The sequence below is a fragment of the Balaenoptera acutorostrata genome, chromosome 2 (assembly GCF_949987535.1).
Source record: "Balaenoptera acutorostrata chromosome 2, mBalAcu1.1, whole genome shotgun sequence".
Classification (NCBI taxonomy): domain Eukaryota; kingdom Metazoa; phylum Chordata; class Mammalia; order Artiodactyla; family Balaenopteridae; genus Balaenoptera; species Balaenoptera acutorostrata.
This window is the reverse complement of record NC_080065.1, coordinates 79,605,497-79,620,643: the sequence shown is the minus strand read 5'-3', so window position 1 is coordinate 79,620,643 and position 15,147 is coordinate 79,605,497. Positions and strand designations below refer to the sequence as shown.

At 34.8% G+C, this 15,147-nt stretch overlaps 1 protein-coding gene across 6 annotated transcripts in view; it reads left to right on the top strand.

Annotated features, from left to right (window-relative positions):
* Positions 1-15,147, top strand: part of KIAA0825 (KIAA0825 ortholog) — a 414,587-nt gene that overhangs the window by 237,406 nt on the left and 162,034 nt on the right. The window contains exon 22 of one of the 6 annotated variants that reach the window (XM_057539768.1): positions 2,250-2,355. The exons of the other annotated variants lie outside the window; for them this stretch is intronic. Within the exon in view, the coding sequence (XP_057395751.1) occupies positions 2,250-2,319 (70 nt within the window). The 3' untranslated portion in view covers positions 2,320-2,355. Of the gene's footprint in view, positions 1-2,249; positions 2,356-15,147 lie in introns of those variants that run through there. 6 annotated transcript variants of the gene reach the window in all.

Genomic DNA, 15,147 nt, shown 5'->3' with positions numbered 1-15,147 from the left:
AGAATAAACACAGTGCACTTGAATTTGATCTTATTGCTGTCAAGTGTGCTACTTCACCAAGACTTAGAATAAATGAAAAATCAACTGTATAGTACATGTAATTTTCTCCTGCTGAGCAGAAAATTAGCAAAGTCATGATTTCTCAATGTGGACAACAAATATACCTGTAGAGAGTGTAATGAAGAGATGGAAATGAGTTTTTATTCCCCCTTCCTCATACTGAATTGCCTATAGAACAAGAATAAAAATCCAAAGGGCAGTTTTTTTCTTCTGCATAAAGTAATATTCAAGTTCCGTGCTTTGTTGGAAATATAAATAAAGGCAGAAGCATGTAGAACAAGCTTCAGTATGGCTGGATTAATAATTTAAAAAGGAAGGGAAGATTGCATAGAAACATGCACCCTGTGATTCAGCCACTTCTCCCCAGCTTATTAACATTTGCTGAGCATCAACTTATAACATAAAAAACCAGTATGCTTAGATCATTTAAAGCAATCTTGCCGGGAATCTCTGGGTAGTATTCCTTAAGTCTGAGAACTATAGGTACCCTTAAACACCAGTGTTCAGTGTCTGCGTAGAGCACTTAGCATATTTCTTTTTTCTCTATAGTCTTAAATGTGTGGGAACAAGTGATCAGGGTCCTTTTTATATTCAAAATGGGTCAGCTTCTGTCTAGAAAGTGTCTTATTGTCATGATGTCACCACATCTCAAGATTTGTGACCTTTTGCACCATATGGATTCATGGTAGTCCACGTCCTAGCTTACAGGCCAGAGTGCTTTTGTGCCCCCGCTAGGGGGTATCAAAGGCTTTTGGTCTGGAATTTCAAGTACCGATAGATTTGGAAAAACAAAAAGTAATTTTTATATATCCTAAGGACCGCCAGATGTCGCAAAGGCATCATTGATGAAACGGTTTTTATCCAAAATGTGGCACTTATATAAGGAATACTAGTATTGTGTTTGAGAGTCGTAGAGGCCATAACAGGTCAGTGAGACGTCCTTCAAACATCTGATTTTTACATTCAAGAATGTGCCCAGATGAAAAGATAACCACATATCTGACATTGACGTTGCTACCATTTAGACAACCGATTCAATTGCCTTAGTCAGTGGGATCAATCAGGCCTTTATTACTTTGAAAAACTACAGAAAGATATAGTTTTTCTTTTTCTTTAAAAATGATGATTTGGAACTACATCCTACCACTGTATTTTAACCATAACATTAAATGCTGCATAGAAACACATATAAACGTTCGTTACTTCCCCTACCCCCGAGTTTAAAACATTTTATGAGATGTACAAAATTATAATAATGAAAGAAATGGTACTGAGTGAAATTCTGCTGAGCCAAACTGTATGCATAAATTGGCAGTTTAACAAGTAAAACTTGGAAGCAAGCATTTGATGATTGATTTTTTATTGAGACAGAACAAGCATGATAGTGGGTAAAGTGACTTTCCTTATTGAGAGAAAATATAGTGTTTTTCAACATGTCTCTAGTATGAATGGAAGCCTTGTCAAAAAAACGAAGCAACACATAATATCTTTTAAAAGGTGAATTAACATAAGTATATCAGTTATTTTATGGATCAAATTTTATACTTGTCAGTTTTATTCAGAATGTCATAAAGTTTATATCATAAAGATGGTATTATTATCTTTGTTATGTTCTGAAAAAAAACTGATATTAACTGCTTTGCTAGGAGATTATAAAATATACTCAATTGAAGACATGCAATGATGAAAAGTAAGGCCAAAATATGTATTCATGTATAGATCTTAGGCAACTCCCTGGTAATTTTAAGTACTTGAAATACATTATTCAACAAGTAACCTGTTGTATATTTGTGAGGAATAGGCTCTGCCTGAGAATACAAGAACTGTCAATATAAAAATAAGAAACATGCATCATTCTAATTTAATTACAATTCATCAAAAAATTACTCTATTGTCTGTATTACAGGAAGATGTATAAACTTTCTTAAAAAAATAATCATATACTAAGCTTAATTGAGATTCGCTGTTAGAATTTTTGTATATAGTTTTCTGTTGCTTGAAGAATATCTGTATACACACATACATCAACATGTATGTACACATGCTGAATATTTGGTTTATATGTTTTCTTAGTGCACCTATTTTATAGTTAGATCCTTGGGAAAATTTAAATGAGGAATATGAATTTGTTTATAGAGGGTTCTTTCCAAGTTTGTAAATGTACATTTATTCCCAATTGTGTTTTCTAGCTATATTTTGCATTTCTACTTAGCTGTGGATATATTATTCCCATTTGGAATAAAATGTATAGCAACATAAGGAGGACATGCTCATACAGTTTTTCTGGATTTGGTTAGTAAGCAACCTGTGAATTTGTGGTTCCTATTACATTTGAGTGTGTGCATCGTGGGTCCATGTTATATGTGAAAGATTATCTGTATTTTATTCTAAGACTTTATGTATATTTAACCTTTAATTTGACTAGCAGGTTGTGTGATTTACATAAAAAATAGATCAGCTTTGAATTCACTGAATGTTATTGGTATAACATAATCAATCATCTCTAAATGTTAATGGTGTTAAAGAGCAATGAGAGCATATGTCTTATATTTGTAATCCTGTAGATTTATGAAATTATTTAGGATGTCTAAGAGCATTAGCTCATGGCATTTCTCCGTGGTTAAGGATTGAAATTTTTTGAATGGTGGCTATCATTTTAATGAAGTTGGAGAATCAGCCAAATATAAGCACCTTTTTTAAAAATCATGAATTACCTAATAGGTGCCTTGATGACTAGAACATTCTTATGAAGGAAGGTATATATAGACCACAATACAGTGCTTAAAATGCTGTGACTTTGTCTCGTTCTCTTTTCACTATCTTTTAATAAAATATGACTTTCATTGGTGTTATCCTAATTACATCATGCACACAATTCCTCAATGAAATAAAAAGTCAGTATGTGAATGACAGTAGTAAGGGAAAAATAGGATTTCAAATGGTAAAAAGCCTGCCCTGGTAACAAAGACTGAATCAATCCCTGTGTTGTATAGCAGCTTGATCATATCTTTAAAACTGATAGTAACAAAGAATATTTATTTGTTGCCATGCTATTGTAGGATTTATTTTTAAACTCAAATCCCAATTATCAGGAAAATTGCATCCTCTTTATCTCACAGAAGGGCATACTGAATCATATCATATTTGGTTATTGGGACTATAATATTGTTACCTTGCTTGAAACACATGGTCTCTCTTGATATACAAGAAAAAACTGAATCCATTTCAATAAATTAATAGGGATGAGAATCCCAATCCATCCTTCTTTTCAAAGGTTCGCATACATTGTAATGAAATGCATTAGGAGTTTTCTTCACTTGAAATCCAAATGAGACCCATTTTGGCTCACACCCTTGACAGTCTCTTTTATAAGCATTGCTGTCTCCTGTTCTTGTGTGGGCCTAGTAAAATGCTTCCTTTGTAAGATGCACAGAGACAATATAATGCCACGAAAGACGAAGGTGTCAAAACACAAAGTTAGAGGCAATCTAATCAATGCCTCCTGATTTAGCCTTTGAAGGCTCTCTTCATTAAAACTCTTTAATGGTGAGGCTTATCTTGAGGTAGAGCTGTTACTTAATATTTTTCAGTGTCATTCTTTGGACAGTCATTTGTACCTTTTAAATGTATTTTCAGGATTCATTGTTTAGTAAATTGGATGTCTTGTTAGCATGGTGGTGGTATGAATGACTCGCATCAAAATGATTGAAGGTAATAGTGTATAAATTCTTGGTACATTTTTTTCCTATCCCCTAATCCCCATCTTTCCCTCCAACAAAAAAAAATCTTATTTTATTTTCTTTCTAAATATCAGGTGTAGGATGTCGTTTGATGCTTTCCAAAAACAGACATTTAGACTTTTTCCCATGTCCAGGAATCTGATTGGAGATCTAAAAATAACTCAAAGCAATTAAAATTTCTATTTGAATAGAGTTTATTGCCATTGTCATCCTTTTACTAAATATACTTTTCAAATTAATTTTCATTTTATTTAGAGCTTTTGGGTAAAGCAATGTGAGTCTCACTAAAGTGATGGAAAAAATCCTAAGATGTTCAATGCTCTCTTGAGTTTTTATTTCTTAGTAAGTACATTAGGAATGCTGAGAGATGGAAGAGGAGAGATATATACCTATCCAATTTCAGAGAGGGTTGTGAATTTAGGAATTGTGTCTATATAACACCTTCTTTAAAACGGTTTTACTTTCTTAGGTGTGAATGAAAGTGTATAAAATACAAAATGTTTTTGAATCTTCAATTCAGTAGTCCCCTCCCCCCAGTAATTTGTTCCGATTTAATAAATTATAAAATTTAAATGATTTTCTTTTATACATTGACCAGATGGCATCATGATTTTGAAAAAATATAGAGAATACATTGAAGAATATCTTATTAAGGAGGTATGTGTGTATCTATATTTAGACTCATTTCATACACACACAATGTGTGTGGACAGCTAGATACATACAGCAGTAAATATACTTTAGTTTTTTGTTTGTTTGTTTATTCACAGACTATATAATCCTTCCTGTAAACAGATTGAACAAATACATATGCTTTCAGATCGGCGCATTCATGTAAGCCATTTAAAGAACCTGAGAAATCAGGAGCTTAATTTATTTTAACATGCCCAACTTAAAAAAAAAAAAAAAAATTCACAAGATACCCTTGCTACCCTTTCCACCCCAATCTACAATTATCAGTAAAAATAAATAATTTACGAAATGCGGTAAATAGAAAAAGATAAACACCATAGAATTTATGCACACAGTGTCTTGGAAATGGAAAAGAATTCAAGCAACTTTGACCTGATTTTTAAATGACTACTGTGGTGACTACAGCTGCTCTAGCTTAGTAATTATTTGTGATAGGTTGTTTTTGAGTCCCATATGTATAAGGAGCTCCAGGCCCAGCTACCTCATTTGCTGGCACATAAACAGATTCTTCCAGGTGCTGAAAATTAAATTTTAATATATTATTTAAATATTAAGAGAATTACAGTTTCAGTAATTTTACTGCTACAGCTGGAGTGCAAAGCATCCCTGTAGAATGCAGAGTGTTGGACAATCTAACATATAGGAAATTTATAGTGATTTTTAAATTTATTAGCTTATATATTTAGTAGATGATAGCCTTATTTGGCAATTTGTTTATATATGGGTAACTTTGATTAGTTTCTGGTAGTTTGGGCAACCTTTAAGTTATTGCAAACTTATTTTTTGGTTTTTTTAGGTTATGTGCCTTTAAAAAGACAACATATCAGTGACAGAGAAATTTAAGATATTAAAAGATAGATGGCCAAGAAATCAGTGCCTCTTGTGGCTTAGTACATACACATTATTCTGTTCTGAAAAGAGTTTTAAAGCCTGAAATATTTTTTTATCTCTGTAGTTCCTACTTTCCATTGAGAATGATTTTAGAGTTGTTAGAAATCAGAGGAAAAGTCAACAAAATTTTAGTCTCTAAGGCCCTAAAATCAGGTTTCATTCTTGGCATACCTCTTGAAATTTTTGTTTGGCTTTTGACCTGTGCAAATTATGTAAAAACTAATTTAAAACAATATCTGTGTGTTGGTAAGATGTCTGTAGTTTGTTTGGAATTTAGAGTAAGAAATTAATAATAAACTTTTATGTTATAATCATTTGTAACTTATTTTTTTGTGAAAAAATCTTTCTTTTCTAGGAATTATACACATTCAACTTTACTAAAGGAAATTTATTTTCTGTTAAACATGATTTTAATGAGTGTACCTTTAAAGAATTGAAGACCACTAGAAGATGAGCAATGTGTTAAATAAATTGTTTTCTGTGACCAACATTTTCAAAGCAAAGGGTGATTAGCTACCTTCAAAGTACAGTGTTAGGAAAGAATTTCCCATTATTAATAATCCCTTACGTATAAAAACCTCTTTTGCTAACTGGAATACGCTTTGCTGGCAGAATCACAGAGCAAAGAGCATGTGGTGTAAATCCAAGGCGGTTAATTTTTTATGCTCTGGAGCTAGATTGCTTAGTTTCAAATCTTAGCTCTACCACCTCCTAGCTGTGTGATCTTGGACAGCCAAATTTTCAAGGCCTCAGCGTTTTCATCTGTAAAATGGAGCTGCTTTTTAAAGTTGTTGCAAGGATTAGATGAATTATCAAATAAAAGACTTCAAATTGTACCTGGCACAAAGTAAGCACTTTATAAGTACCAGCTTTTTTATTAGTAATATTTATGCCGTTAACTTTGAATACATAGTGTAAATAAATAGCATACAATGCTCACTTTCATAACTCTTGAAAAGTTTTAGCATTTATTCATAATATTTCTCCTAGATAGCCGATAACTTTATGGTATTTAACCCATTAATATAAATAAACCCTTTACCCTTGGGATTTCTATTTTAGATCATAGTAGTAGGCCATTTATAGTTTCATTCATAACTCCAGATATAGTGTGAAAAACTGTGACACAAACTGTCACATAGTAAATTATTTAACAAAATCTCAGTAGGAAGAGTTACATAATTACTTCTTAAATCTCAGAACACGTTTTAAAAATATAAGAGTAAAGAATGTCAGCCTTTTCGTTTTTTTCCTCTCCTAGTATGTACTTCTAGAAAGTACTTACTTTTAAAGGTCTTAACTGCTTTTGAAAAATCCAACTGGTTTTGAAAATCATTATTAAAAAAATAATCATGCAAAATATATTCTGAAAGGTGGATTAAAGGCCAAGTACCATAACATTTTTCCTTTGTAAGACATGATTTTTATGTATCAATAGGAGTAACTAGTATTTTCCCTTGTAAGACATGAAAGATTTGGGATGTCAAAATGAGCACTGACATACCTACTAGGTCAGGACTATTTTAGGCTCAGGGGGAGCTATAGAGAACAAGTTGGACAAAATCCTTACCTTCTTAAAGTTTATACTCTAATGATAGACAATAAACTGATGAATTAATATGTAACATAACATCAGGTGGTAATAAAGGCTATGACATAAAGTAAAGCACATAGGGGTATGGAGGATAGATGACTTTTTAGATAAGGTAACCGGGGAAGGAATATATGATATTTATGTGACCCGAGGGAGCAAGCTATGAAAACTTCTAAGGAAGTTTCACATCAGGCAGGGGGAACAGCCGTTCTGTTCAGAGACAGAAACAAGTTTTGCATGATCCAGGAAGAGCAAGAAGCCCATTATGTCTGCAGCTAAATGCAAGAGGAAGGAGAGGAAGGCAAAGGTGACCAGAGGCCAGATCACACAGAAAGGCTTTGATGTTGTGAGATAACAAGTCTTTGGAGGGTATTCAGCTTGAAGGGATGTAATCTGACTTACACATTTACAGCACTGTTTTGATTGCTATGACAAGAATAGACTGTAAGGGTGAAAAGAGTGGAAGAGAAAAATTAGAATGCTGCAACAATAGTCCCAGGTGGAATTAGGTTCACCTAATTGGACTTGGCATCTATTTTGAAGATACTGAGTTGAACCATATGAAAAATAGAACTTGAAGGATTGCTGATGGATTGAGTGCGAGATGTGAGAGAAACAAATCAAGCATATCTCCCAGGCTATGGACCTGAACCAATGTGTGAATAAGGATGTGATTTGTGGAGATAAAGAAACCTGGGCGAGGATGGAATTTGGCGGGGTTGGGGGGCAATCCGGAGTTCTATTTTGTACATATTACATATGAGATGCCTTTAAGGCATCATCCGGGAGGAGTAAAAGATGGGCATAAGAATGTGAAACTCAAAGGAGGGATTGGAGTTGGAGTTATTATGGCAGTGATCATAGTTCAGACAGCAGTGTGTGCCAGGACGGGACTGATTTGGATCTTGATTGAGATCTGGGACCTAGCGCTAACAACGAGAAGTTGGGAGGAGCAAGATCCTGTTAGGTCACCGAGAAAGAATGGTCAGTAGAGCAGGAGGAAAACTAGGAGAATGTGGTGTCCTGAGAGGCCAGTGAGGCTCACAGGGAGAGAGGGAGTGATCAAGTGCTGCTCTCCGTCTCTCTTGAGTTCTTCTCACAAATGTTCACAGACAGCCATGGCTTTGGGTACCCCTCTCCTTTTCAGTGAACGCACTTGGACTTGTTGCCTTTCCTTTTTCTTCCTCAATACCAACTCTGGTACTACCATCTACAGAAATGTGCCCTCCTTACTCCCAGTTTCTCTTAGTGCTTCTCACCTTGCTCTTGGATCGATTTACGACTAACCCAGGACAATCTTTGTAGGGATAAGAAGGGGTAGTATTAGGGAGAAAGCACCCCTGTTAAGCCTCTCCTCTTTTTCCACCTACCCAGCAGCCACAGTGCCAACATTCCTGGTCCTGCCCTAATTCTTCAACCTCCTCTCATTTCCCACAAATAGCAGCTTGCTTAGTTCTTCTATTTAATGTTATTTTGGCTAATAATTATTTTGCTATGTACCGGAAAATAGCATATATCATCTCTGCCATCGTTCTTTATACCTGTTCCTGATCTTTTGAGTAGTTTTTCCTCTAAAAGTAAACAAGTTGTCATCTGCTCTCTGGACTGTCAGAGCTCAGCCCTGTGTACCACTCTTTCCAACTCTCCAATAATCAGTGAAAGAGCAAGGGGGCACCAACAAGGGCAAATGTGTATTTTCTACAGGCAATTCTTGTCCATGTATGGTTATTAATCCCTATGGTAAATTATGGGTCAAATGGATTTTTTCTGAGGTAGCCTGGGCCCATAACATCATGTTAATGTTGTTTGTATGAGAAAATATACCCAAGTTGTTAATAAGCAATTGCCTCATTAACTTTCAGACTATAATCTACCTACAATTCAGAGACTAGTTTGTGTATTTATAGCCATCTTACCTAATTTTATATCTATTATATATACATAGATATAGTATACATGTTTATATATCATCTATAACAGACATGATTACTAATGAATCTAATTTAAATTTTCTGAAATATGCAAACAGGAAATTTTTTATCAAAATAAATTCTATATTTCTCAAGTAGTTCTATTTAATTCTAATTTACTGAATCATAATTTTGGCCTTTGACTAATTTCCTCTCTAATTTCTCTTACTTTCTAAATTAATGAATTCAAAAGCATATTCTGTTGCAGAAAAAAAGTGGTATGGTATATAGGAATTAGACTTTTTTAAGTTAAATATATGAAAACAAACCACTTAATTCTAAAGAAGTATTTTTTTAATTAATGTTTTATATTTTAATGTGATACATTATAAAATTTAATTAGTTATCCATGATTGATAAGTATACATTTGAAGATTTTATGGAGAAATGTAGCTTACATGGCAAAATCAATATGCTTGATTCTAATTTTTAAAATATAGAGGATATAGGGTTCAAGTGCAATCTATATATATTTTAACACACATTTTAAAACAAATTCGTATGTGTCATCTCGTTTTTGCTGCACAATAACCCTGGGAGGAGGGCTAATATTGTGATCCCTATTTTATAGATGAAGATGTTATGACTCAGGAAGGTCACTTAAGGTCTGGGTGCTGGTGAGAAATGTCTGACCTTGTCATTCTGATTCCAAATCTAGGTCTCTTTCCACTGCCCTGAGCTGCCTTATATTTTCTGAGGTAAATTGTCTTTAAGTTATATCCCTGGAGTTGTGGGATGCAGCCTGGGTTTTAGAACAACGTGCTTAGCATTCATTTTGGCTTGCTGGCCGCCTGTGGAGCTGATTTAAGCCTTGAGCTCCAAAGCCAATGAGCCACTCAGTGTTTGGAGCAGGTCTGTGCAGTGCTGAGCAGGAGAAACAACTGGCATCATCATGCTTTTGTGTTTTCAAAATATTTTAAACACTTAAAGGCCAGGCTTTCCTCTTACACCCCAACATGGCAGCATGGTACTCCAGGGAGGAGCATGCACTCTCGCTTCTGGGTTGTCAGTCGCCTCAAGGAAGTGGCTCCCAGACCGGGGAAGACTCGGAGGACACTGAGAATTGTGACTTCCAGGCTCTTAGAGGGTTTGTGACAGTGGTGAGGAAGGAACTGCCAGAATTCACTCCCTCCCCGCTCCAGGGCTGTGGCTGTTGATGACTGAGAGGTGAAACCGTATTATTTTTCATGCCATACTATCTAATTTAGGCACAGGAAAAAAAAAAAACAGAAAAACTTTCCTGCTTTCTTTTTCCTTTCCCATACCACTTATTATCATGGGTCTTAAGGTAGATGGTAAATGAAATGTGGTGCTTCCAAAATGGCTTTTACTGTACATCTTAATGGATGCCTAACCAATTATTGATTTGAAGATGGTGGTTCTTTTAAGGCGGGGTGGTCAGCTTTAGGGATGAAGGGATGCTTCCAAGATATTTTTTTGGCTTTTGCGTGAGAAGTCTGAATTACCTTTGTAATTTTAAAAAACAATAAAAGAGGACCTCCCTGGTGGCGCAGTGGTTAAGAATCCGCCTGACACGGGTTCGATCCCTGGTCTGGGAAGATCCCACATGCTGTGGAGCAACTAAGCCCGAGAGCCACAGATACTGAGCCTCCACTCTAGAGCCCGCGAGCCACAGCTACTGAAGGCCGCCCGCCTAGAGCCCATGCCCTGCAACCAGAGAAGCCACTGCAATGAGAAGCCCATGCACCACAACAAAGAGTAACCCCCGTTTGCTGCAACTAGAGAAAGCCCGCACACAGCAACGAAGACCCAATGCAGCCAAAAATAAATAAATAAATAAATAAATATATAAAAATAATAATAAAACTTTTTAATATTGTTTTTAACTACTCTGAAAGAGTGCAAAGAAGTCATATTTCCCCAACTCAGAAAAAACATCTAAAGCCTTATTGAGGAAGAAACAGTATATCCTCTCCATCAGACCTGACTATTTGTATATGACCCTCAGGACAGCCAGGTGGGGTGAGGGACGTGCCTGGACCTCCCAGGTATGTGCTTCCCTTCCAGGAGCGCTGCAGGAGGCCACAGCTATCATTAGGAAATCTCAAGTTGATTTGGATTTTGTGTCTTCACTGTGGGTTTTTGGATGAAACAGACCAGAAATAGAGTTAAGGGGAGAAATGTTCACTTACCAATAGAAGCTGAGATGTCCTTTGCTAGTCCCCTGCAGTTTTTCATTTAACAGGTTTTTTGGGGGTATTTTAGGAAATATTACACTTCAGTTTTTGAGGAGAAAAGTAATATTTCATGTGATTTAGTAGCATAACCTAAAATAAAACTTGTAATAGTCATATGCTATGTAATAATAGTCAAAATTATTATAGAGAAAATAATAGCAAAAGAGTAGAAATTAGTACCTGTTAATATTTTAGGTTTATCTTTTTTTCTCTCTTTTGCTTTAAGCACAAACTTTTTTACATGTACAGATGTAAAGCCATATTTAACATACTGTTTGGATTTAATTTAATTTAATTGTTGGTTATTTTGTATGCTGACCTTCTAAAGTTTGAGTACGATTGATTTTCCTCAGACAAACCCATAACATACATGGATTTGTTTGCTTTTCTTATATTGACTTACAGAAAGTAGCACCATTGCCGGTTAAAGTCAAAAAGCTAAGTTCTGCATTTTGACATATAAACACAGTGATAAACAAATACCAAAGAACTGAACAATGAGTTTAACAAATAGAAAAATTGGGTTGGTTTTTAATAACCCTCTTTATTATGTGATTACACGTTATGTCAGATCCTTGAAACTGCCCAACTGTACAGTGATTTTCATTGTTCTCCAAACCCCACATCGGGACGAAATAATAATTAATATAACTGGAATTGTATGGCCATGAATAAATTGTTTTAAAAATAAATACCATTTATATCATGTATTGAACTACTTATTTCTATATTCTCTTGTATTTCAAATAAAATAGTAAGAATTTGAAAATTCCACCATTGTAAGATGATAGTGATCTATAAAACTTATGTTTACCATCCATCCCTTTTTTTCATGCTCAGTAATTAAAAATGGCTATGGGCATTTTTTATCCACTGAGATTTACCAACTGCTATAGCCTTCAACATTTATAGAAGGATTTCTACACCTGCTTTTTTTTTAATGAAATACCCAAATATCAGAGCAGCTTGAAGTGTTTTCTTTAGAAAAAAAATAATAAGTTTACCCCTAGGCCTCTGGTTTTCAGCAGATAGAAAGCACTATCACTAGCCTACTATCTGTTTTAATTTGAAATCCTAAGAACAAAAGTCATTAATAAGTCCTTTGTCACGGATTTTAAAAAGGAAGACGCCTTTTTAGTATTTGTATGTCATCATGCCAGGCCTAGAAAGTTAGGCTAATTTATTATTTAAAACACTGGTGGGATTCCTAATTGCATTCATCATTAGATATGACACGTTTAGAACTGAGAACCATATCCAGGGAGAATTTTCCAGTTTGAATTTTGAAATAAAAATATTTTTCAAGAGATCCCTAGCTATTGCCTGTTACCATGGCAACAGTCCTATTTGTCTGAGAGCTCTGTCCGCTGCCAATGAGAGAGAGAGCAACGTCAACTAAACATACGAATACATCAAAGACAAATTCATATGCTCAATCTGATCAGCTCAATTAATGTAAGAACAGAAGCTGAAGGGGGTTAAAAGAGGGCACCCATTCAGGATAGATGAAGCCCCTTTTAGCAGAATATACACGCCGGCCTTTTGGGGGAGGAATTTAGCACACTGTCAAAAACATTATCAGAAAAAGAAAGTACGAGGCCTCCTACACCTAACAGATATGAAGCTGTCAGACAAAGAATAGCACTATTCATTAAATGACACTTATTTTCTCCCACTTTACAAGAATACAGCGAACAAAACAAGCAGGGGAGCAGCTGAGAAAGACACTTTTTTCTTTTGCTAGTGATGACAGACATGCAGCAATTATGGTGATAACTAAGGAATACTAAACAAGAAGCCAGCCTCCATTCTGTTTATCACCTTAAATTTTATGTTACTAAATTTGCATGCAACTCCTGTTTTGTTTTATTATTTATGTCTGGGAAAAATTAGATGCCTTTGTTTTTAACATGGTGCCTTGAGTTTGGTGTAGCATACCTCTAAACTCTGAATTCTCTCACTTTGCTTGTTAAATGGCCATATCAAGTTGAAATGCTTTTGAAGTAAGACATTTCCAAAGCACAACAAAACTGCTGCTATCAATGTGATGTATATGTAGGGCTTGGGGGGCTGGCTTCATTAGTGTAAAGGGAGATATTACGTATTACTTCTGCACATTTTTTTAAAGAGATAGAGCAAAAGTTGTATTAATTGCCATTTTTGCTTCATGCTTCATTTTACATGGTGAAATGTGTTACCATGTAAAATGATACATGGTGATGTGTGTTTAATGGATCCTTTTTTTTTTTTTCCTTCGGAGAAGTTGTAGGTGGTAGGTAGTAGAAACTGGCTTGTAGGGTTTGTAACAGGTGCAGGCAAGTAGGAGTTCCCTTGAGATTGCCACCTTTTAAGAATCTTATGCTTAAACCATGATGATCTGATTTAAGGCCCATTATCAATAGTCTGCTTCTTATATCTGCATGATCGTGGACTGATTGATACTGACTTTGTAGCCATGCTCCATAATGCGCTGTCAGGAAATGCTGACAGATGCAATGAAAGAACAGTAAATGTGGGGCAGCCGTAATGTAAAGGTCCAGCTAAGCTGTATGAAAACTGATAGCTAGGATATTGGCTCCTATGTTACCATATACACTTGTCCCTTTGAGAATTTAGCTGGTGAGTGAATTAAAATGGTCTCCTGATACCGAGAAGGGGGGAAAAAGATCTTCGTTTAAGGAACTTGCCGACTTTGCCAAAACATTGCTTTGTAAGAACGGAGCCAAGATTAAAAAAAAAAAAAAAAAAAAAATACTCTCTTACTCAAAAATCTAGACATGTCTGACACATCTGAGAAACTATTTCTTTAAAATCAATACACAGAAAAAAGCACTGTATTCACTTTTTATGGATACTTAATCCATTTGTATAAAATTACCCAAAAAAAGACATTTTATTAGAATTCCTATGTTAAGTGTAAGGCATCTGATACTATTTTTTTAATTCTCGATCTTCAACTTGGCACATGAATATAGCTGGTATTTTGCCAGTACAGGTTTTTAACAAATAACTAGGATGAGAAGTCAATTTATTAATATTAAGCCATAAAAGTTACTCTCTTCTCTCTAGTCTTAAAATGTATTCATAGCTTTGAAAGAAGTTATATTGGACTGTAATTTAATAATTTATCATAATTTTTCTTGCTTACATTATTTTTCAGATGCCCTCTGTATTCTTAAGCATCACTTAATAATTCTTAGTGTTTAAAAATACGTTCAACATTCTACGATTGATGTCTCGAATGAAGTAGAATTCTAATACATTTTAACAAATTTGTTCCAAAAGTAAAATCATCATTTATAATGATATCTTGAAAACTTGGTAGACTCTGATCTTTGGCCTTAATTTTCCTCCTTTGATTAGAAAATGTAGAATGTAATGAGTACTTACATATTTTCTATGCTGAGCCCCTTGTGGTACCTACATGTATTGCTGTGAATTAAGGTCAAAACTGCATTGATAATTTTGAATTGTTTCCTTGCAGAAGGATAGTAAAAGGTATCTTCTTTACATACAAAGTTATCTAAAACATTTGGAGGGACTCTTAATTTGACTTAAGAGGAGTTTGTGAGAATAATTTGCTCAGGTGAATTTAATTTTTGATCTAAACCTTTTTATGGTATTAATTTGCCACATTTAAAATGACATTCAAAAACAAATTTTTAGAATGAAAAAAAACTTATTCTATTGAAATCTGAAAAATGCTATCTTCTGCGAGTACTCAAAGAATATTCTAAGCAGATCATTGACAAAACATGCCTATGACTGTAATTGTGTACATTCAAGAGAATGACTTTTTTATACCATATTATTGACATAATAGATTGAGTCATCATTACTGTCTGATATGCAAAGGCCTGGTTTAGAACTCTTCTGTGGATCCTCTTTAAGACGCAAAATATTGACACAATAGATGATAATGGCTCCTTTGGAGCCATTAGGGTGCATCATGTCAGGCCCTGCTCAGGCGTTTCTTAGCAGGTAACACACAGACTCTTGAC